This window comes from Coregonus clupeaformis, chromosome 8 (assembly GCF_020615455.1).
Source record: "Coregonus clupeaformis isolate EN_2021a chromosome 8, ASM2061545v1, whole genome shotgun sequence".
Lineage (NCBI taxonomy): Eukaryota > Metazoa > Chordata > Actinopteri > Salmoniformes > Salmonidae > Coregonus > Coregonus clupeaformis.
Window position 1 is genome coordinate 52607447 of NC_059199.1, and position 24451 is coordinate 52631897.

Sequence of the window (24451 nt, forward strand, 5' to 3'; positions counted from 1 at the left end):
ATCCACACCCATGCCTTTTTTTATGTATCTGTGACCAACAGATTCATATCTGTATTCTCAGTCTTGTGAAATCCATATATTAGAGACTAATAAATGTATTTCAATGGACTGATTTCCTTTTATGAACTGTAACTCAGTAAAATCTTTGAAATTGTTGCATGTTGTGTTTTATATTTTTATAATTGTGCACATTTTACATCATTTTTGCCCAAATTATTCATTTACAAAGTATACAGATCAGGGCCCGGTTTCTCAAAAGTATCTTAAGGCAAAGTTCATCGTTAGAACCATTGAGGTCAATGGTGGGCCCTGGACTCGTATTCTGAACGATTCCAAAAATATGTGACCCGGAAGTACTTAGTTATTTGTGCCTGCTTCACATCGGTCCTTCAGACGGGTCCAGGGCTTTACCGTGTTGTGTTAGGAAGAAATGGAAGCTGGACAATGAGGGGGGGTGGGGGGGGGTAGTATAGCGGTCGTGCTGCCGAGGACCTTGGAGGAAAAATAAGAAGATAAAGAGAGGAAAGAAAGCAGATGTTCAGTTGAATCCAATGAAGCTAGCAACAAAAAGGTAGATGGTGTGTCGAGGAAGATTGGTCAAAGTACTCCAAAAAAAATCAGCCGTACTCCAGACCAAGTTCTGGAGGTGAAATGGAAGAGAATGAGGGAGAATTACCGGAAGTGGCAGGTGTGGTGAAGATCTTGGAGCCTAAGCTTCGCAATGATGGTCAGGATAAAAATGAATTTGGTCCAGTAGGAGTGACATTTTTGGAGAAAGTGGTTGCCTGCCTTTTGGCAGACCCATTTGTGGTTTCAGGGTGTGTGGGAAAAGATAGGTGCTGTTGAATCGTGACGGGTAACCTGAAGGGGTCTTGTGCTGATTTTTTGTGTTTCTTCTGACCAGAGGGAGCAGGAACCCCGAACCACGCGAATGGGGACAAGAGATGTTACTTGCTTTGCTCTAAATAACAGGGCGCCATTGAAAGGAGTGTTTACTGGGGTAGCGGTAGGGGTGAAGATGGATCAGTTGAAGTGGAAGATTCTCGGTGTCTGTGACGCCCGCAGTCTGGTGCGACGGAGACCTGGTGGAGAGAGTGGTGAAACAGAAGTCACTGTTTGTTATATTGAGTTTTAGTGTTGAGTCTTTACCCGACAAAGTAATGTTAGGATATATCAGTTATCCTGTATAAGCTTTTGTGCTGAACCCACTATGGTGTTTCAGGTGCCAAGTGTATGGTCATGTGGCAGCAGTGTGTAGGAGGAAGATTCTTAGATGTGAGAAGTGTACAGGAGGGCATGAGTCAGAGGAGTGCATAATATCAGTCAATGATGATGGCGATTCCCTCCCGGAATGAGGCAAAGATGGCGGACGTTGATGTGGAGTGTGAATATAATGGCGGGGGAATCAAGGAGAATTGGAATATTGTCCAAAAAAATAGAAAATGGAGCAAAGTAGCATACAGTGATGAGAATGTCCCTTCTTATCTTGTAGGAGTATGTTTTGTTAATGAGGAGCAGCTGATTGGATTACCAATTTTGAAGAATCCATTTGATATATCCAAACTGGTGGAGAGTGCTGGGTAAAGTGAAGGCTGTGAGGATCACGAGAGGTGGGCTTGTTTTGATTTTTTGTTCTTCTGAGGTTCAGAAGGAGCGTGTGTTGCGTCTCACCCAATTTGAGAAGTTTGATGTGTCCTGTGTGTCTCTTCGGAACAGGGGTGTAATATCTAGCATTTCGTGGGAAGTCGATGTTGCAGAGATGAAAAATATTCCTGGAGTGATTGATGTTCATCGGATGAATCATGTGGTGAATGAAGAAAAAGTGAAGAGTCTATCTGTTCTTTTGTTTGTTGATATGGATTCTCTCCCCACTCAAGTGCAGTTGGGATATATAAACTACAGAGTCAAAGCATTTGTTCCAAGACCAATGCAGTGTAATCATTGTAAAGCTTTTGGACATGTTTCAAGTGTTTTTAGAAGGGAGAAGCCGAGATGTTCAAGTTGTGGAAAATATTATGTGTTTTAAAAGTGCTGAAAATGTGACATGTTGCAATTGTGGTGGGAACCATGAAGCCACGTCTTTGGAATGCCCAACCAGAGTGAAAGAGAATGAGGTGGCCAAAGTCAGGGCTGTCCAGAGCATTTCATATGCAGCGGCTGTTAAAAGGGTTGAGTGTTCGAGTGGTGCTCCTGAAGAGTCCATGGTGGTGGATAGGCATTCACTGAAGGCTGCAGGGGTTGCCATTTAACAGCAGGACCCAGATATGTTAAAGGTTAAGAAGGTGGACTTTGTGGCCTTTATAGCTATGATGATTAATGGCACTGCCAAGGAAGTCCAGGAAAATAGAAATCATTGTGGATGCGGCGGAATGGTCCCCTGGGCCTGAAAGACTTCTTGGCGGAGTAGTTGCATGGAGTACTGTCAAGCCGTACCACCCTCTCAGGTCATAGACTCTGAGAAGGGAGATATGGAGATTTGAAGGAAGGAAGAAGTGGGTGTTTTGGTCTTGTCAATGTGTTTGTTTATTAAGTTAGTTTTTCCTGGTGGATGGAGAAAAGATATTCACTTCATCCATGCTACTGATCTTAATGAAGAGTCTCTCCCTTCTCATATAAAGTTAGGATTCATGAGCTACCCTGTAAGAGCTTTTGTGCACAAGCCCCTTCAGTGGCATAAATATAAAATATTTGGTAATGTGTCAAGTGTGTGCAGAAGGGAAGAGTATCGTATGCCAGATGAAGTGAAATGCTGCAACTGTGGAGGTGAACATGCGCCTGAATTCCTGGAGTTCCCTGTTAAGGTGAAGGAGAATGAGGTGGCAAGGGTAAGGAGTGTCCAGCATGTCTCCTATCTGGAGGCGGTGAGAAGATTGGAAGGAACAAGTGTCGGGGAAGAAACAATGGTAATAGAGCCACCACGACCAATACTACACGTGAAAAAGGTGGACTTTGTATTAATATTGTAATGGTCATAAACTGTACAGCACAAGTGTTATACATACCCCTGATAGGGGGAAATATAGAAATAAATCACACGGAGACGTAACTTTGGCTTCAAGTCACTTGTAATGAGTCTTTTCATATAAAATCATCAACCATTTACATAGGGAAAAAAAAGTTTCACAAATGCACAAAATATATCTCAAATTACATAGCTGTTACAATTGTTCAATAAACCAGTATTGTCTAATTTATACTTTACAATGGCTCAATGAATCCTTTATTTTCCCTCTTTAAATTGACACTATGAAATGCAATGACTAACCTTTTGAAATCCATCACGTATCCCACTAATTATTATCACCATTAATTATCCTTGTATATACTGTTCCTATATATATATATATATATATATATATATATATATATATATATATATATATATATATTGTGGGGATCTATTTTCTTACAACTAGATGTGATGCCTAGCTTAGAAAGAATACATTAATGATTAAACATAATAGGTTTGTGCTGTACTGATATAGATTGTTTAACATAACAATAATAATAATAAATAATAATATGCCATTTAGCAGACGCTTTTATCGAAAGCGACTTACAGTTATGTGTGCATACATTTTTACGTATGGGTGGTCCCGGGTATCGAACCCACTACCCTGGCGTTACAAGCGCCATGCTCTACCAATTGATTCTACCAATTGAGCTACAGAGGACCACCACCAAAATATCTTTCTATGAGCAATTGTGTTAGTATAAAATAATATAATTTCCCCAATTTTTTTGAGCATACAATATAGCTCAGTATTTGAATTATCGATTTTATACAGTCAGGGCGCCAATAATATTAACAATATATATATATATATATATATATATATAATATATATTAATAATAATAATAATAACAAGCTGTGATTAATGTGAGGAACCGTTAGGGGGTAGGCTGAGACAGACTTGTGACTCACACACACACTGCCTCTTTGTTAAACCGCTCAAGGACGTGTTCTGCTACAATGAAGAAGAACAAACTATGTCTGAGGTTGCTGACTCGAGACAAGTTGTAAAGATAACAACTAATGCCCGGCAACAGTGAAGCGCCAAGGGGCTGGGACCAGCCTGTGCGCCATCGATAGGTTGGGTAAGTTTAAACCACACCCAGCCTCTATTCTGACAAGCCCAGCAGGGAGCGGGAACTATCTCTGTCAGAGTATTTAAAGAAGAACTTATAACAATAGTTCAGTTCTCTGTCTGCCCTGCGTGGTTTTTCAGTGGGCCCGTATATACGAACATCATATTTACCATTCAAGTGTTTGCATTAATTAAAATACTAGTCTATCTTAGAAGACGTGTATTGACCTCTTTTTGTTCCTATACCAGATTCGAATTGAGCAATTTAACTATATATATATATATATATATATATATATATATATATATATATATATATATATATATTACCTACTGTATGTGTTAGTTCCTATCAGTATGCAAACTCATGTATAACCTTGTATTAATTCGTATTTAGTGCTTTAGATAACATTCACATTTCCCGAAAGTTTTCCATTGTTCCAATTCACCCACACACACTGGAGCTGTGCGCGCGGTCTCTCTCGGGCACGAACTGATCACGAAGTCAATTCGTGCAAGTGAGACACCTTCTAGCAAGCTAGCTAGCAAAACGGCTAATTTCGAAGTGGTCTAAATATACAAATAACACATTTAATGTTTTAAACATCTTTGCTGCTAACTAAATAACACAGTAACGTCTGTAACATTCTGACATGAACAAATACATTCGAAATCGCATTCATACCTGTGAAAGGGGGAAATGCGCGGTTTTTGCTTAAGTGCTTTGGGAAAAACAAAGACGCGTGAGTACCTTCCATAGTCCCCGGTGCGCCCCTATAGGAATTCCTAGGTATAACCAATCACTCAGATCAGACATCAATAGAGCACACAGATCGAATAATCAACATTAAAATAAATGAACAGCATATTACTTACTGGTACACATTATCATTCTGTATTATTATTATTTCGTTATTATTAAGGCACTTTTAATTCTATCACACACGCGGAGAAGAAGTCTAAGAAAATTGGAATCATTGTGAATGAAACTGAACGTTTTTGGGGTCTGATTTCACAGCCGAGGCCGTGCAATAAACCCTGTCGTTGAATGTTCCGCCATCACAGACCCCTGAACCTGTGTAGGGATCTATTTTGGAGTGGACTGTGATTGAAGAAGTGGGATGGGTTTTGTTAGTTTACGTGTTTAATTTTGTATTTTTTATGATGTCGGTTTCCCGCTTTCCTGCAATGTTTTTTTTTAGTTTCTTATTTAATACCCCGTCCAGCTGGTGGCGGTATTGCACCATTAACATTGGATGCCAACCGCCGTTAAACCCCGTCGAAGAAGAAGAAGAAGAAGAAGAAGAAGAAGAAGAAGAAGAAGAAGAAAAAGAAGCCATAATACTATAGAACCATAGAAGAAGATTTTGCCTTTTTTTGTTTAGTAAAGAAAGAACCACAGACCGAAGTGAATAGGCTACCCAACTCTCTTTCGACTGAAAATGTCTAAACTACAGTCGTTTCGTGTGTTTTTAAATGAGCGCTTAACGGAGGCTGCTGTGGAGATTTTCGGGGCAGTTGAGAAAGCGGTAGCGGAGTACCAGGAGGAGAATGATCGGCTACGGAGAATGCTGCGGATCACACCGGAGATAAAACTATGTGGAATAGGTTCGTATGTAGATCTACTGATAGCTAGATACAATCCTAGTCAATTAATAAAAAATGTAAAAGTGAGCACTATTTCATCCATTTTAAAGGAGAGTTTTAATGTAAGTTTCACTGTTGTCTGTCACGAAAAGCTTGTTGAAATAGCTATACTGAACAAAAATATAAACGCAACAATTTCAAAGATTTTACTGAGTTACAGTTCATATAAGGAAATAAGTCAATTGAAATATTCATTAGGCCCTAATCTATAGATTTCACATGACTGGCCAGGGGTACAGCCATGGGTGGGCCTTGAAGGCATAGGCCCACCCACTTGGCAGCCAGTCCCACCAACTGGGGAGCCAGGCCCATCCAATCAGAATTCGTTTTTCCCCACAAAAGGGCTTTATTACAGACAGAAATACTCCTCAGCACCCTCCCTCCAACGATCCCGCAGGTGAAGAAGCCGGATGTGGAGGTCCTGGGCTGATGTGGTTACACGTGGTCTGCGGTTGTGAGGTCGGTTGAATGTACTGTCATGTTCGCTAAATCGATTTTGGAGGTGCTTGTGGTAGAGAAATTAACATGAAATAATCTGGCATCAGCTCTGGTGGACATTCCTGCAGTCAGCATTCCATTTGCACGTGCCCTCAAAACTTGAGACATCTGTGGCATTGTGTTGTATCACAAAACTGCACATTTTCTGTTCAAATATTTTTTTATTGAACACACACAAGAATGGTGTATAGGTATGAAAGACATGTGTACAGTTCTTATCTAAACATAAGAGAACAGACATGAACAACAAGACCCAGAGTTCTGGACACAAAACAAATATTACAAAACAGGACATACAGAACAGGGACAGGCAGAAAGAAAAAGGGTAGATGTAACCCCCCCACTTATACCCCACTTTATCCCCCCCCTATTCCACCCTATTCCCCTCCCGACTGCTCGAGTGTCGGGGCCAGCACACGCCGCCCAAAGGTAGATTACAATATGACAATTGAGAGTGCGTTAAAAAGTACAAATTCACAGCACCGACTGGTCCAGGTAAGAGAGGAAAGGCTGCCAGATTTGATCAAATGTTGATAATTTATTGTTCAGAATATATCTAATTCTTTCTAAGTGTACAGTTTTTGCCACTTCGCTGAGCCATAATTTGGTAGAGGGCGCTTCCCTCCTTATCCAAAACAACAAGATTAATTTTTTTGCCGAAATGAGACTGTAAGAGATGAGTTGTTTTTGGGAGTTGGTTAATCCGTTTAGGGAATCGGACACTCCCAGGATTATCAGAAGCGGGTCTGGGTCTATTGAAGTCTCCAGAACTTCAGAGAGGACCCCAAATATTCCACACCAATAACCACACAGACTAGAGCATAGGGCAAAGCAGTGGAGTAGTGTACCCTGCTCAGCCTGACATTTATCACACATAGGGGATGTATCAGGAAATATCCTATGCAGTTTAGTTTTGGAATAGTGTAATCTGTGTAATACCTTAAATTGTATGAGACGATGTCTGGAGTTAATGGAGCAGGTGTGGATATACTCCAAGCTATCCTCCCAGTCTGCCACCGAAATATCAGTCCCTAGTTCTTCCTCCCATTTTGCCTTAATGGCATCTGTAGAGGGTGCGCTAACAGATTGAAAAGCGTCATATAGACGAGATATCAGTTTGTCTGAGGTGGGGCATATTTTTATGCATCCGTCAAACATGGAAGGTTTAGCATTCTCAAATGTTGGGAGGTGTTTTCTAACATAGTCTCTAATTTGTAGGTATCTGAAAAAGTTACTTCTGGGAAGGTTATAAGTTTCCCTCAGCGCTTCAAAGGAAGCAAAGGTCCCTCCTATATATAAATCCCCTATGGTACTTATCCCCAACTCTCCCCATCGCTCAAAGGTGTTATCAAGGTTAGAGGGGGCAAATGAGGGATTCCTGGCAACAGGGAGCATGAATGATATTGGTCTAAGCTCAAAGTGGACTTTAATTTGCTTCCAGATTCGGACTGTGCTATGTATAATAGGATTGTTATGGTAAAGTGACATCTCCAGATTAACAGGTGACAAAATCACGGCACCAATAGAGAAGGGGTGACACTCCTCCCGCTCCATGCTAAACCAGCTGGATGGCGGGGTTGCGTCATCCAGCAAAAACGTAACAGCGCGGAGGTTAGCGGCCCAATAGTAAAATATAAAATTTGGGAGAGACAATCCTCCTTCCATCTTGGATTTACATAGGTGTTTTTTACCTATCCTGTGTGTTTTATAATCCCAGATGAAAGGATTGATAATAGAGTCCAGTTGTTTATGAAATGATTTAGGTATGAATACTGGGATGTTCTGGTATAGGTAGAGCAGTTGTGGGAGGAAGACAATTTTAATGGCATTAATTCATCCGAGCAGAGAAATTGGGAGAGTTCTCCAAAACTGTATGTTTGCCTTGAGATTTTGCATCAGAGAAGGGAAATTCTCTTTAAATAGTAAGGAGTATTGTTTGGTAACTACAATTCCAAGGTAGATACATTTTTCTGAAGATAACTTAACTGGAAGATGTTCTAGCCAGAAGGTGTTTTGCAACCGTATGGGCATTAATTCACTCTTGTTCCAATTTATTCTGTATCCCGAGAAGGTACCAAACAAATTAATCACCTCAAGAATAGCTGGAATACTAGCTTGGGGTTCTGTTACATAGAGGAGAATATCATCTGCGTATAGGGAAATCTTATTTAGAGTATCTTTAGTATTATAGCCGTGTATTGCTGAATGAGATCTGATCGCTTGAGCGAGAGGTTCAATAATTAGGGCGAAGAGCATAGGCGACAGCGCATAACCCTGCCTTGTCCCTCTGTGAAGGTTAAATCGGGGCGACATTGATTGGTTAGTGAGTATTCTCGCACAGGGGTTCCTATATAAAAGCTGGATCCAATTTATGAACCCTTCTCCAATATTAAATTTCTGTAGGACCTTGAATAGATAGGGCCACTCAACTTGGTCAAAGGCCTTTTCGGCGTCAAGAGATATAACGGCAAGGTCCACGTTAGGTAACCTCTGAGAATACATAATGTTGAAGAGGCGCCTGAGATTGAAGAATGAGTTTCTATTAGGGATAAAGCCGGTCTGGTCCGAATGGACCAATTTGCCAATTAAAGTGCTAAGCCTGTTAGCCATTGGTCTGTATGACCCTACCCTATTGGTCTGTATGACCCTACCTCTTCCGGATCTTTACCCTTCTTATGTATAACTGTAATAAACGCCTCATCCAAAGTAGATGGGAGAGCTCCATCCTCATTGGCCCGAACCAACATTTTGTGCAGGTAGGGAGATAGCGTGTTGCTGAATGTTTTATAGAATTCACCAGGGTATCCATCTGGGCCCGGGGTCTTGCCACTCTTTAGAGATTTAATTGTTTCTCTAATTTCTTCAAGAGAAATTTCCTTATTCAGGAAGTTAGAGTCTTCCTGGTTCAGGGCAGGAAGATTACAGTCCTCCAAAAAGTTTTGCATAATTAAGGGGTTAGGATCCGCTTTAGATGTATATAGAGTCTCATAAAACTGACGGAATCTGTCATTGATGTCTTTGGGGGAGGAGAGTAATTCCCCAGATGCAGATTTAACTTTGTGAATCATTCGGTCACTCACGTTTTTTCGAAGTTGTCTGGCGAGTAATTTGTGTGGTTTGTCACCAAACTCAAAATATTTTTGCTTGGCATAGAGAAAAGATTTAGCAATTTTAGCCGAGAGGATCTGATTGTATTTAAATTTTAAAGACATAATTTGTTTATGTTTCTCCATAGATGGATGTCTAGCATTCTCCCTATCCAGTAAGTGAATTTGTCCCTCCAGTTCTACCAATTTTTTTCTGTTTTGCCTACTCCTGGCAGTCTAAAAGGAGATGATATAGCCCCTCAAATAAGCCTTCAGCGTTTCCCACAATAATTCTGGGGAAGTCTCTGTGTTGTCGTTGGTATCAAAGAAAAATGTAATTTGGTCTTTAAGATGTTCACAGAATGTTGGTTCTGTGAGGAGCTGAGGATTCAACCTCCAGACCCTCTCGTTTGGTACGATGTCACCCAATCTCAGGGAGAAGGTGAGTGGACTGTGGTCAGAGATTATAATATCATGATATCTCACATTACAGGTATAGGGGAGTAGTTTAGCATCAACCAAAAAGTAGTCAATTCGAGTATATACATTGTGAACATGAGAGTAAAAGGAGTATTCCCTACCCGTAGGATTAGAGATCCTCCATATATCAAATAAGTTAGAATTTTTTATGTAGGTATTCAAGAATTCGCTTGAATAGGAGGTAGGGGTTCGCCGGGTAGAGGATCTATCCAAATATTGGTCTAGTACACAGTTAAGGTCCCCTCCAATGACCAGATTAGTATGGGAGATATCTGGAATCAGGGCAAGGACTCTTTTGAAAAAGAGGGGTTATCAATGTTTGGCCCATAGATATTTAGTAGAGTTACAGAAGTAGAATGGATCTCTCCTATTACGATCACATAACGACCCTCTTTATCCACAATAGTGGTTTTATGTAGAAAGGGAATTCCTTTCCGTACCAGAATCGCTGTGCCTCTCGTTTTGGCAGAGAAGTTAGAGTGATACACTTGTCCCACCCACTTACATTTAAGTCTGTTATGAGATTTGTTTTTCAGATGGGTTTCTTGCAAAAATATAATATCAGACGAAAGTTCTTTCAAGTGGGCTAGGACCCTGCCTCTCTTAATTGGTTCGTTTAAACCCTTGACATTCCAGGAAGTGAATGTAAGTCCCGCCCTCCTCTCATTTGTAGTTCCTATGGTGGCCTGCATAACATGTAACTCACTAAAAAGGTAAGAAAGCGCACCAAACCATCACGATCAGCATATGTAGCACCTACACCCGAGCAGTATCCAACCCACCCCTCCCCCCGCAAGCACCTTTACTCTCCACCCTGTTCCCCTACTTTCCCCAATCTTTACCCCCCCATCAACCCACATTTAACAGGCATACACACATAGGACAGAAAAAAATATGAAAATAAAAATAACAAACACATTGTCTGGCCGATGCCAAAAAAGCACGGCGCGACCTCGAACAAGAGGTAAAACACAAATAAAATCCCAACTATGCGCTCACCTCTCACTATCCTAGAACTTCTACTAACATATGAACTGAGGAGGCTCCCGCACTTAAAGTGTTCAATTAGCATCTAATAAGCCTAAACAGAATAAGTTGCAACTTAAACATATTGCGCACTTAAGGTTAATCTTGGGTCAATCCCTGAGATAAGCAAGATGTATCATCACAAGATTCTATTGCTAAGCAATACCGGTCTAAACATAAACCATCAGTAACCGACATAGACAGCAGTACAGTTACATATTGTGGGTTAGGAGAAGGGAACAAGGATTTTGATAAATTGAACGTACCCCCCAATCAAAAAAATAACAAAGTAAATAAAAATGTAACAACAAAAAAAAAAAGTACAAATAATAATAATAAAATATTTTCAAATAATTTAAAAAAATTGTGATTTATATATACATATGTGCACACATACACATATACACATCCACACACACACACACATACATACATGTGCATACCTACATACATACACACACACACATACGTATATATATACGCACACACACACACATATACACACGTATACACGCACACATACATACACACCCCCCCAAAAAAATATACATATAAAATAAATATTCTTAAATATATACAGATACATACACACACATACACACATACATCCATACACACACATCTACATACACAAACATGCATACCCCAGAATAATAATCTATACAAATTTAAAATATACACATACATAATACTAAAATGCTAAGAGAAAATAATAATAAAGTACAAATAATTATTATTATATGTACGCACAGGAATAATGTAAGAATTGAAAAATAAATAACGAAACAAAACAAAAATGGGGGAATATAAGTATATCCATCCGAAAGTGTCAATGATCCGACCTGGAAGGCCTCCCAAACAGGCATCGCTCTAAACCCAGTCGGAATGAAAGTGAAATTAACGTTAAGTGAGAGCTCTGACCGCCCTCCATTGGTCAGCTCATCGTATTACATGTTCGGTAGCCCTTGCTGAGACCGTTTAATACGGTTTCACCCGTTATGGTATGGTATGGTATGGATTCGAGTCCGTGAGCAGACCTTAACACACAATGACAAGGCACTCTAACCTGTACGGGGGATTGGTGTATATTCCCGGACAAACTTCTCTGCGTCCAGAACCGAGGAGAGCCAGATCTTCTCCCCGGAAGGCGGGGTAATTCTTAGTCTTGCAGGGAAGAGCAAGGCTGGGCAAAGATGGAGTTTGTAGAGTTTGGTCATGACATGTCTGTAGCCAGCGCGGTGCTTTGCCACATCGGGCGCATAGTCCTCATAGACACGAAAGGGGTGCCCTTTATGTAACAGGTTGCCCCTCATTCGAGCCTCGCGCAGGATAAGGTCCTTGGTCTTGAAACTGTGACAACAGATGATTACTGGGCGAGGACGCTGGCCCGGTCCAGGCACTGGGACAAGGGCGCGATGTGCACGGTCCAGTAGGGGATCCGACGCCAAAACATCCGGTCCCATTGCATCCTTCAGTAGCTTGGCGAAGAAGTCGGTGGGGCGAGAGCCCGCCTCCACCCCTTCTGCCAGACCCACAATGCGAAGGTTATGACGCCTGGATCTGCCCTCCAGGTTGACCACTTTCACAGAAAGCCTCTGCACATTATCCTGCAATGACGTGCATAGCTTCTCTAACTCGTCGATCCTACCAGCGTTGAATTCAGAAGCTTTCTCAAGGTCCACAATACTCTGGCCCTGCGAAGCGACCGTTCGAATGGTGCTCTCGATTTTAGTGTCCAGTTCAGCAATAGTAGCCTTAAGATCCTCCGCTATAGCAACACGTAGTTCTCCCAAAGCCCGGGTAAGTTCTGTAAGTGTCACGTTGTTACCTGTGCCTTCCGCCATGTTTGTCTCGTTGTTTGGTGGGGAGTAGGCCTCTGATGTGGATTTATTGTCCTTTGGTCGCTTATTACTAGGCATTTTCACGTAGAAAGTTACAATATTGTATTAGAAAGAAAAGTTTGTTGTAACAAGTGCAATAAAGTAAGTTAGGTTAGATTATTTCGCAAAAAAATTGCGGGAGCTCAAGCGCACAGCGAAAAAATATATAATAATATACAGTACCAGTCAACGTTTGGACACACCTACTCATTCCAGGGTTTTTCTTTCTATTTTCTACATTGTAGAATAATAGTGAAGACATCAAAACTATGAAATAACACATATGGAATCATGTAGTAACCGAAAAAGTGTTAAAAAATCAAAATATATTTGAGTTTCTTCAAAGTAGCTACCCTTTGCCTTGATGACAGCTTTGCACACTCTTGGCATTCTCTCAAACAGCTTCACCTGGAATGCTTTTCCAACAGTCTTGAAGGAGTTCCCACATATGCTGAGCACTTGTTGGCTGCTTTTCCTTCACTCTGCCGTCCGACTCATCCCAAACCATCTCAATTGGGTTGAGGTCGGGGGATTGTGGAGGCCAGGTCATCTGATGCATCACTCCATCACTCTCCTTCTTGGTAAAATAGCCCTTACATAGCGTGGAGGTTTGTTGGGTCATTGGCCTGTTGAAAAACAAATTATAGTCCCACTAAGACCAAACCAGATGGGATGGCGTATCGCTGCAGAATGCTGTGGTAGCCATGCTGGTTAAGTGTGCCTTGAATTCTAAATAAATCACTGACAGTGTCACCAGCAAAGCACCCCCACACCATAACACGTCCTCCTCCATGCTTTACTGTGCGAACTACACATGCAGAGATCATCCGTTCACCCACACCACGTCTCACAAAGACACGGTGGTTGGAACCAGATATTTCCAATTTGGACTCGAGACCAAAGGACACATTTCCACCGATCTAATGTCCATTGCTCGTGTTTCTTGGCCCAAGCAGGTCACTTCTTATTATTGGTGTTCTTTAGTAGTGGTTTCTTTGCAGCAATTCGACCATGAAGGCCTTATTCACACAGTCCCCTCTGAACAGTTGATGTTGAGATGTGTCTGTTACTTGAAATCTGTGAAGCATTTATTTGGGTTGCAATGTCTGAGGCTGGTAACTCTAATGAACTTATCCTCTGCAGCAGAGGTAACTCTGCGTCTTCCATTCCTGTGGCGGTCCTCATGAGAGCCAGTTTCATCATAGCGCTTGATGGTTTTTGCGACTGCACTTGAAGAAACGTTCAAAGTTCTTGAAATGTTCAGTATTGACTGACCTTCATGTCTTAAAGTAATGATAGACTGTCGTTTCTCTTAGCTTATTTGAGCTGTTCTTGCCATAATATGGACTTGGTCTTTTACCAAATAGGGCTATCTTCTGTATACCCCCCCCACCTTGTCACAACACAACTGATTGGCTCAAACGCATTAATAAGGAAAGAAATATGAACTTTTAAGAAGGCACACCTGTTAATTGAAATTCCAGGTGACTACCTCATGAAGCTGGTTGAGAAAATGCCAAGAGTGTGCAAAGCTGTCATCAAGGCAAACGGTGGCTGTTTGAAGAATCTCAAATATGAAATATATTTTGATTTGTTAAACACTTATTTGGTTACTACATGATTCCATATGTGTTATTTCATAGTTTTGATGTCTTCACTATTATTCTACAATGTAAAAAATTAAAATAAAAACTTGAATGAGTAGTTGGCTCGGGGATTAGAACCAGTGACTTTTCGGTTACTGGCACAACGCTCTTAACCACTAAGCTACCTGCCGCCCATACATATACTTTTATTGGGAAACAAAACTGGGGGAGGGGGCACAAACTCTATCTAGGTGGGGGCCATGCCCGGCTTTGCTACCCCATAGCGTCGGCCCTGTCCTTAACCTAGCATGTAAGTGCATCCTTGTAGCTGTGTGGGCTAACATAGTACAAATGTTTTTCACTTGGGGTAAGTTAGCCAATGGCCATGTGGTAAGTTGAACCAACTACTCTTTGCCTGTTTGATGGTTCATTGGAGGGCATAGCGGTCTATCTTATAGGTGTCCGGGTTTGAGTCCCGCTCCTTGAAAGAGGCAGCTCTACCCTTTAGCTCAGTGCGGATGTTGCCTGTAACCATGGCTTCTGGTTGGGGTATGTACGGTCACTGTGTGGACGACGTCATCGATGCATACACAAAAAAACACACAAAAAAACAGACTTCTAAATATTGGCATGTTGGAGATATAAAGCAAATAGGAAGCATTATGGATGTTACATCAAATGGACAAGCTTTTTGGAGAAACTGAATATATTAACACAATTCTGAGGTCAAAACATGGATAGCCATTTCGAAGGAAAGGCTTGGCTGAACATGAACGATTGTAATTTATATTATTACTGTAGAGAGCAAAAACAACCATTATGGATGTTACACCCTCCGTTATGGAAATAGACCTTCAAATCTTAAAGGTGTCTTGGTCAAAATCATAACACATTTGTTGTATAGGATTGAATAATTACAGGTAGTCTGAATAAATAGTGTACAAGGCCAGGCGCCACACCCTAATAGGTTATTTTCTCTTGATAAATATCAAAATGAACCTTTACCAGTTTTTTTGTATTAAAACAAATCTGAGATATTGTAGCAGAGACAATATACAGTGGGGAAAAAATGTATTTAGTCAGCCACCAATTGTGCATGTTCTCCCACTTAAAAAGATGAGAGAGGCCTGTAATTTTCATCATAGGTACACGTCAACTATGACAGACAAAATGAGAAAAGAAAATCCAGAAAATCACATTGTAGGATTTTTTATGAATTTATTTGCAAATTATGGTGGAAAATAAGTATTTGGTCAATAACAAAAGTTTCTCAATACTTTGTTATATACCCTTTGTTGGCAATGATACAGGTCAAACGTTTTCTGTAAGTCTTCACAAGGTTTTCACACACTGTTGCTGGTATTTTGGCCCATTCCTCCATGCAGATCTCCTTTAGAGCAGTGATGTTTTGGGGCTGTCGCTGGGCAACACAGACTTTCAACTCCCTCCAAAGATTTTCTATGGGGTTGAGATCTGGAGACTGGCTAGGCCACTCCAGGACCTTGAAATGCTTCTTACGAAGCCACTCCTTCGTTGCCCGGGCGGTGTGTTTGGGATCATTGTCATGCTGAAGGACCCAGCCACGTTTCATCTTCAATGCCCTTGCTGATGGAAGGAGGTTTTCACTCAAAATCTCACGATACATGGCCCCATTCATTCTTTTCTTTACACGGATCAGTCATCCTGGTCCCTTTGCAGAAAAACAGCCCCAAAGCATGATGTTTCCACCCCCATGCTTCACAGTAGGTATGGTGTTCTTTGGATGCAACTCAGCATTCTTTGTCCTCCAAACACGACGAGTTGAGTTTTTACCAAAAAGTTATATTTTGGTTTCATCTGATCATATGAAATTCTCCCAATCCTCTTCTGGATCATCCAAATGCACTCTAGCAAACTTCAGATGGGCCTGGACATGTACTGGCTTAAGCAGGGGGACACGTCTGGCACTGCAGGATTTGAGTCCCTGGCGGCGTAGTGTGTTACTGATGGTAGGCTTTGTTACTTTGGTCCCAGCTCTCTGCAGGTCATTCACTAGGTCCCCCGTGTGGTTCTGGGATTTTTGCTCACCGTTCTTGTGATCATTTTGACCCCACGGGGTGAGATCTTGCGTGGAGCCCCAGATCGAGGGAGATTATCAGTGGTCTTGTATGTCTTCCATTTCCTAATAATTGCTCCCACAGTTGATTTCTTCAAACCAAGCTGCTTACCTATTGCAGATTCAGTCTTCCCAGCCTGGTGCAGGTCTACAATTTTGTTTCTGGTGTCCTTTGACAGCTCTTTGGTCTTTGCCATAGTGGAGTTTGGAGTGTGACTGTTTGAGGTTGTGGACAGGTGTCTTTTATACTGATAACAAGTTCAAACAGGTGCCATTAATACAGGTAACGAGTGGAGGACAGAGGAGCCTCTTAAAGAAGAAGTTACAGGTCTGTGAGAGCCAGAAATCTTGCTTGTTTGTAGGTGACCAAATACTTATTTTCCACCATAATTTGCAAATAAATTCATAAAAAATCCTACAATGTGATTTTCTGGAGAAAAAAAATCTCATTTTGTCCGTCATAGTTGACGTGTACCTATGATGAAAATTACAGGCCTCTCTCATCTTTTTAAGTGGGAGAACTTGCACAATTTGGTGGCTGACTAAATACTTTTTTTCCCCACTGTACATGTGCCTATTAGGGATGAATATTTTCCCGAAAGTCTCCCATATTTCAATACCGGGAATAATTCATATTTATCCCGATAGTCCTGGGAAATACTGCTAAAATCAAGCCAATTTTGAAGCGTTTTAACCAAGATATGCTCACTATGCCAGGGTTCTCTCCAAATAAGAGGGGCGTTGCGCCACCTTGTCGGCTTGGCTGTGCCACTATGTAACGATTTCAGAGCAAATTAAACTGATATTTAGTTACAGTGAAGGAAAAAAGTATTTAATCCCCTGCTGATTTTGTACGTTTGCCCACTGACAAAGAAATGATCAGTCTATAATTTTAATGGTAGGTTTATTTGAACAGTGAGAGACAGAATAACAACAAAAAAATCCAGAAAAATCCATGTAAAAAATGTTATAAATTGATTTGCATTTTAATGAGGGAAATAAGTATTAGAAGAATTCATGCAATTTCCTACTTAAACTTTTCAAATAAAGCCTAAAATCCAACATATAGATCTTGAAGGTCCAATGCAGCTGTTTTGATCTGTTGTCAACGTTTCTGTAGCATAGCATTTTTATTGGATGGTGTTGCTAGCCCCAAGCCCTTCGCCATTTCTGGTTTTGGGGTTTATTTGTTAGTCCCCTTGCCTTTTGACCTCCCGGTCTCATACCACATCAGACCAGACAGGCTTCGGGTTGTGTACACGCTGCCCTGGCGCGTCAAGCTCAACCAAGTCCTGCTGCTGTGTAGTAAAGGCTACAACACAAAGCTGTCAGAATATGATGGTTTTGGAGTTAGCAGTTCATACCAGCAGCCTGAGACGGGGACAATCAGTAGAGTATGTTCAAATGAAATGTTACTCAACATTTGCAAGAGACGAGGGACGTGTAGGTTTTTATCAATACAAATATATATGTGACTATGTTGTCCAAGGGACGTCAGGGCTAGAAACGGTCTATCTAAGAACAATTTATCCTTGATTGCGGTACAGTTTTGGAAACCTTGAACACGCAACGTAATTATCATCCTAAAATAACTTTACAAATACAAAAGATTAAAGCAAAGTTTTTTTATTTTTTATTTTTTTATTTATTTCACCTTTATTTAACCAGGTAAGCCAGTTGAGAACAGGTTCTCATTTACAACTGCGACCTGGCCAAGATAAAGCAAAGTAGTGCAATAAAAACAACACAGAGTTACATATGGGGTAAAAAAAACATAAAGTCAGAAATACAACAGAAAATATATATACAGTGTGTGCAAATGTAGCAAGTTATGGAGGTAAGGCAATAAATAGGCTATAGTGCAGAATAATTACAATAGTATTAACACTGGAATGCTAGATGTGCAAGAGATTATGTGCAAATAGAGATACTGGGGTGCAAAAGAGCAAAATAAATAACAATATAGGGATGAGGTAGTTGGGTGGGCTAATTTCAGATGGGCTGTGTACAGGTGCAGTGATCGGTAAGGTGCTCTGACAACTGATGCTTAAAGTTATTGAGGGAGATAAGAGTCTCCAGCTTCAGAGATTTTTGCAATTCGTTCCAGTCATTGGCAGCAGAGAACTGGAAGGAATGGCGGCCAAAGGAGGTGTTGGCTTTGGGAATGACCAGTGAGATATACCTGCTGGAGCGCAGACTACGGGTGGGTGCTGCTATGGTGACCAATGAGCTAAGATAAGGCGGGGATTTGCCTAGCAGTGATTTATAGATGGCCTGGAGCCAGTGGGTTTGACGACGGACATGTAGTGAGGACCAGCCAACAAGAGCGTACAGGTCACAGTGGTGGGTAGTGTATGGGGCTTTGGAGACAAAACGGATGGCACTGTGATAGACTACATCCAATTTGCTGAGTAGAGTGTTGGAGGCTATTTTGTAAATGACATCGCCGAAGTCAAGGATCGGTAGGATAGTCAGTTTTACGAGGGCATGTTTGGCAGCATGAGTGAAGGAGGCTTTGTTGCGAAATAGGAAGCCGATTCTAGATTTAACTTTGGATTGGAGATTCTTTATGTGAGTCTGGAAGTTGAGTTTACAGTCTAACCAGACACCTAGATATTTGTAGTTGTCCACATACTCTAGGTCCGACCCGTCGAGAGTGGTGATTCTAGTCGGGTGGGCGGGTGCTAGCAGCGTTCGATTGAAAAGCATGCATTTAGTTTTACTAGTGTTTAAGAGCAGTTGAAGGCTACTGAAGGATTGTTGTATGGCATTGAAGCTTGTTTGGAGGTTTGTTAACACAGTGTCCAATGAAGGGCCAGATGTATACAAAATGGTGTCGTCTGCGTAGAGGTGGATCTGAGAGTCACCAGCAGCAAGAGCGACATCATTGATATACACGGAGAAAAGTGTCGGCCCAAGAATTGAACCCTGTGGCACTGCCATAGGTCCAGACAACAGGCCCTCCGATTTGACACACTGAACTCTATCTGAGAAGTAGTTGGTGAACCAGGCGAGGCAGTCATTTGAGAAACCAAGGCTATTTAGTCTGCCAATAAGAATGCGGTGGTTGACAGAGTCGAAAGCCTTGGCCAGGTCGATGAAGACGGCTGCACAGTAATGTCTATTATCAATCGCGGTTATAATATCGTTTAGGACCTTGAGCGTGGCTGAAGTGCACCCGTGACCAGCTCGGAAACCGGATTGCATAGCGGAGAAGGTACGGTGGTATTCGAAATGGTCGATGATCTGTTTGTTAACTTGGCTTTCGAATACTTTCGAAAGGCAGGGCAGGATGGATATAGGTCTGTAGCAGTTTGGATCTAGAGTGTCACCCCCCTTTGAAGAGGGGGATGACCGCGGCAGCTTTCCAATCTCTGGGGATCTCAGACGTTATGAAAGAGAGGTTGAACAGACTAGTAATAGGGGTTGCGACAATTTCGGGCGGCTAGTTTTAGAAAGAAAGGGTCCAGATTGTCTAGCCCAGCTGATTTGTAGGGGTCCAGATTTTGCAGCGCTTTCAAAACATCAGCTGTCTGAATTTGTGTGAAGGAGAAGCGGGGGGGCATGGGCAAGTTGCAGCAGAGGGTGCAGAGTTGGTGGCCGGGTTAGTGGTAGCCAGATGGAAAGCATGGCCAGCTGTAGCAAAATGCTTGTTGAAATTCTCGATTATTGTAGATTTATCGGTGGTGATAGTGTTTCCTAGCCTCAGTGCAGTGGGCAGCTGGGAGGAAGTGCTCTTATTCTCCATGGACTTTACAGTGTCCCAAAACTTTTTGGAGTTAGTGCTACAGGAAGCAAATTTCTGTTTGAAAAAGTTAGCCTTTGCTTTCCTGACTGCTTGTGTATATTGGTTCCTAACTTCCCTGAAAAGTTGCATATCGCGGGGGCTATTTGATGCTAATGCTGTACGCCACAGGATGTTTTTGTGCTGGTCAAGGGCAGTCAAGTCTGAGGAGAACCAGGGGCTATATCGGTTCTTAGTTCTGTATTTCTTGAATGGGGCATGTTTATTTAAGATTGAGAGGAAATTACTTTTAAGGAACAACCAGGCATCCTCTACTGACGGAATGAGATCTATATCCATCCAGGATACCTGGGCCAGGTCAATTAGGAAGGCCTCCTCGCTAAAGTGTTTTAGGGAGCGTTTGACAGTGATGAGGGGTGGTCGTTTGACCGCGGACCCGTTACGGACGCAGGCAATAAGGCAGTGATCGCTGAGATCCTGGTTGAAGACAGCTGAGGTGTATTTAGAGGGTGTGTTAGTCAGAATGATATCTATGAGGGTACCCATGTTTACGGATTTAGGGTTGTACCTGGTAGGTTCGTTGATAATTTGCGTGAGGTTGAGGGCATCTAGCTTGGATTGTAGGATGGCTGGGGTATTAAGCATATCCCAATTTAGGTCACCAAGCAGTACAAACTCTGAGGATAAATGGGGGCAATCAATTCACATATGGTGTCCAGGGCACAGCTGGGGGGCTGAGGGGGGTCTGTAGCAAGCGGCAACAGTGAGAGACTTATTTCTGGAAAGGTGGATTTTTAGAAGTAGAAGCTCAAACTGTTTGGGCACAGACCTGGATAGTATGATAGAGCTCTGCAGGCTATCTCTACAGTAGATTGCAACTCCACCCCCTTTGGCAGTTCTATCTAGACGGAAAATGTTATAGTTGGGGATGGAAATTTCAGAATTTTTGGTGGCCTTCCTGAGCCAGGATTCAGACACTGCTAGAACATCAGGGTTGGCAGAGTGTGCTAACGCAGTGAATAACTCAAACTTAGGAAGTAGACTTCTGATATTTATGTGCAAGAAACCAAGACTTTTGCGATTACAGAAGTCATCAAATGATAGCGCCTGGGGAGTAGGAGTGATACTGAGGGCTGCAGGGCCTGGGTTAGCCTCTACATCACCAGAGGAAACAGAGGAGGACTAGAATAAGGATACGGCTAAAGGCTTTAAGAACTGGTCTTCTAGTGCGTTGGGTACATAGAATAAAGGGGGCAGATTTCCGGGTGTTATAGAAAAGATTCAGGGCATTATGTACAGACAAGGATATGGAAGGATATGAGTAAAGTGGAGGTAAACCTGAGCGTTGGGTAACAATGAAAGAGATAGTATCTCTAGAGGCATAAATTGAGTCGGTCTCTGAGTGTATGGGGGGAGGGACAAAATAGCTATCTAAGGCAGGTTTAGCTAGGCTGGGGGGTCTACAGTGATATAGTACAATTAGAAATAACCGAAACAACAATAAACTAGCCATGTTTGGGCTGAGGCTAAACATAAACAGGATGTAGTACCGTAAAAAGGAACAGTCCAGCAGATATCAGCTGTATAGCTGAGTTATCATAAGGTCCGGTGGTGAAGCACTAGTGAGTAAGAGGGTTAGCAGGGGCTAGTAAGGGCTAGCAGATGGATGGAATCTTCGTGGTTAACGTCGTAACCACATCAGACGATTTCGTCGGCAGACCAGTCGTGTAGGATCGGCGGGGCTCCGTGTCAACACTAGGTGGTCCCGTCCGGTTGACAAAGAGGTAGATAGCCGGGAGATGGGCCTAGCTCAGGATGATTAGCCAGACCACAGCGTCCGTTTTGTTGTAGCCAGCTGGTAGCGATGAATCCGGAGTTAAAGGTCCAGTGATTCAGTGATTCCGGCTGAAAAACTGATATGTTCTGGGTCGATAACGCGCTGTGCAGACTGGCCGAATATCAGGTGATCAATGTCCAGTGATTAAAATTAATCCCGCGGAGAAAATCCAATGTTCTGAGTGAAACACCGCTAGCTGTGGCTAATAGCAAGTAGCTAGTTAGCTGAAACTGGCTAGCTAGTTTCAACTGGAGATTCTAGATTCTAGACAAAGGTAAGTCAACAATGGAATCCGTTCCACATTGAGTGAGGCGGGTTGCAGGAAAGTATATTTTCTAGAAGGATGAAAAGTCTGATAGGGAAACATGTACGAAAAATACAAAAAAACAGGGTATTTACAGGCTATTTACAGACACACGACAGAAACAGGACTGCACTACTTCGCCATCTTGGAAAACAGGACTGCACTACTTCGCCATCTTTATGTTCCCTACCTTGTTTCCATTAGCTCAGGAAGTGTTGTAGTTCAGATAAATGTGCAACACAAAACACCTCTATGGGGAATCAGTGTTAAAACAACACACAGAAAGTGTATCTTTCGTATTTGTCCAATTTATTATTTGGGTGAATATAGTTTCCAAACCCGTATCGAAAGTCAGGATTATTAACAGTTAGAGAGAGTGTCCGAACTTTTGTACACATTAGCCGTGGGGTGTTTCATAGTAGGCATGAGAACTGGCTATAGGCCTAGGGCTTGTGCGACTGAGAGTAAATAGTCAGCTATCTGCACTCAGTCATGTCTAAAGGCTGTATAGATCATAGAGATCTATAATTCACATGTATGATTCAAGTCTTCATTTCATTCTGCTCCTCCTCTCCTTCCCTCCAGGCTCCCTGCCGCTCTCGCTCGCTGTCTCTGAAGAGGTTCCCCCTGAGCAGCAGCACTGTGAGCAGGAGTGGAGCCCCAGTCTGGGGCAGGAGGACCCAAAGCCCACACAGATTAAAGAGGAACAGGAGGAACTCCGGACCAGTCAGGAGGAAGAGCATCTTCAAGGGTTGGAGCCTGATATCATAGAGTTCAAATTTACTCCTTCCTGTGTGAAAAGTGAATGCGATCAGGAGGACTCAATTCAGTCATTAACTCTTCCCGTAACCCAGACTATGGAGAACAGAGAGCGTGACTCTACACCAGTGGATCTCAAACCTTGTGGCACTATTACCAACCTGAAGGGTCTTGACATTCCTTGTGACCGTCCAGGTAATCAAAACAATGCCTCCGGCCACAGCTCAGCCATAAGCAGCGACCCAGTAGGACTTTACAGCAGCCCACCAATGGATGCCAACACACCATTGGGGGAACACCGTTCCAAGCCCAGCACCACATCTATACAAATTCACTGCTGCCATGACTGTGGTGAAACATTTGCTCTGAAAGCTGACCTGCAGAGGCATTTGACTCTCCCCAAGAAGAGACCCAGTGAATGCCGCTTATGCAAAAAACACTACAACTCCACCTGTAAACTGAAGACCCATGTTCGACTCTGTCAAGGTGGGAAACCCTGCCTTGTTTGTGGCGAGACCTTCAAATACAAAGGAGATCTGTCCAGGCACATGAAGACTCACAAAGGAGAGAAACCATTCAGCTGTAGTGACTGTGGGAAAAGTTTCAATCGCAAAGAGTACCTAACAGAACATATACGGACTCACACAGGAGAGAAACCATTTAGTTGTGGTGTCTGTGGGAAAACCTTCAGTCAGAGGGGAGCCCTAGGGAGGCATATACGGACTCACACAGGAGAGAAACCGTTTAGCTGTGGCGACTGTGGGAAAAGATTCAGGCAGAAGGGTGACCTAGGGAAGCATATGTTGACTCACACAGGAGAGAAAATATTTAGCTGTGGTGACTGTGGGAAATGTTTCAGTCGCAAACAGACTAACTGATCATATGCTGACTCACACAGGAGAGAAACCATTTAGCTGTCGAGACACCATTTAGCTGTCGAGACTGGGAAAGCTTAAATCAGAAGGGGGACCTAAGGAGGCATATATTGACTCCCACAGGAGAGAAAGCACATGGTCGCTCAGTCTGTGGTAGAACATTCATTCGTAAGGCTCATCTGCTGAAGCTTGTGAATAACGTCCACAAAGAAAGAAGTCAGGACAAAAACGGAAAGAAAAAAGATTAGGAAAAAGATCTGTCAGATGGGAATAAAAGTTAAAGTTGAAGTTTTTGTCATATGCACAGGATGAGAAAAAATAAGAAACCTGCACACTGCTCTTGCTAGTATCACTGCTCTTTATTAAGCTTTACTTATCGGCCTCAAGGCCTTGGTCAGAGCTGTGATACTAGCAAGAGCAGTGTGCAGGTTTCTTCTTTTTTCTCATCTTATTCAATTGTTACCATGCACCTGCATCAAAGATAGCTCAGATGTGCGAGTGCCTTTTGAATTTTATATGCACAGGATACACATGGTGTACAATA

The 24451-nt window shown here is 42.2% G+C and overlaps 1 protein-coding gene across 1 annotated transcript; it reads left to right on the forward strand.

Moving 5' to 3' along the window:
• The first annotated feature begins 5403 nt into the window (after positions 1-5403).
• On the forward strand, positions 5404-24280 carry LOC121571361 (endothelial zinc finger protein induced by tumor necrosis factor alpha-like). Its single transcript, XM_041882770.2, has 2 exons — positions 5404-5697; positions 22859-24280. Exons 1-2 carry the CDS (start codon positions 5532-5534, stop codon positions 23908-23910), a joined length of 1218 nt encoding a protein of 405 aa, XP_041738704.2. The 5' UTR covers positions 5404-5531; the 3' UTR covers positions 23911-24280.
• The last annotated feature ends 171 nt before the right edge of the window (positions 24281-24451 follow it).

Excerpts from the sequence above, each read along its gene's own strand:
- LOC121571361 (XM_041882770.2), top strand. The coding sequence starts at position 5,532 with ATGTCTAAACTACAGTCGTTTCGTGTGTTTTTAAATGAGCGCTTAACG. Across the intron at positions 5,698-22,858 it reads GATAAAACTATGTGGAATAG|GCTCCCTGCCGCTCTCGCTC; the intron begins GTTCGTATGTAG and ends CCTTCCCTCCAG.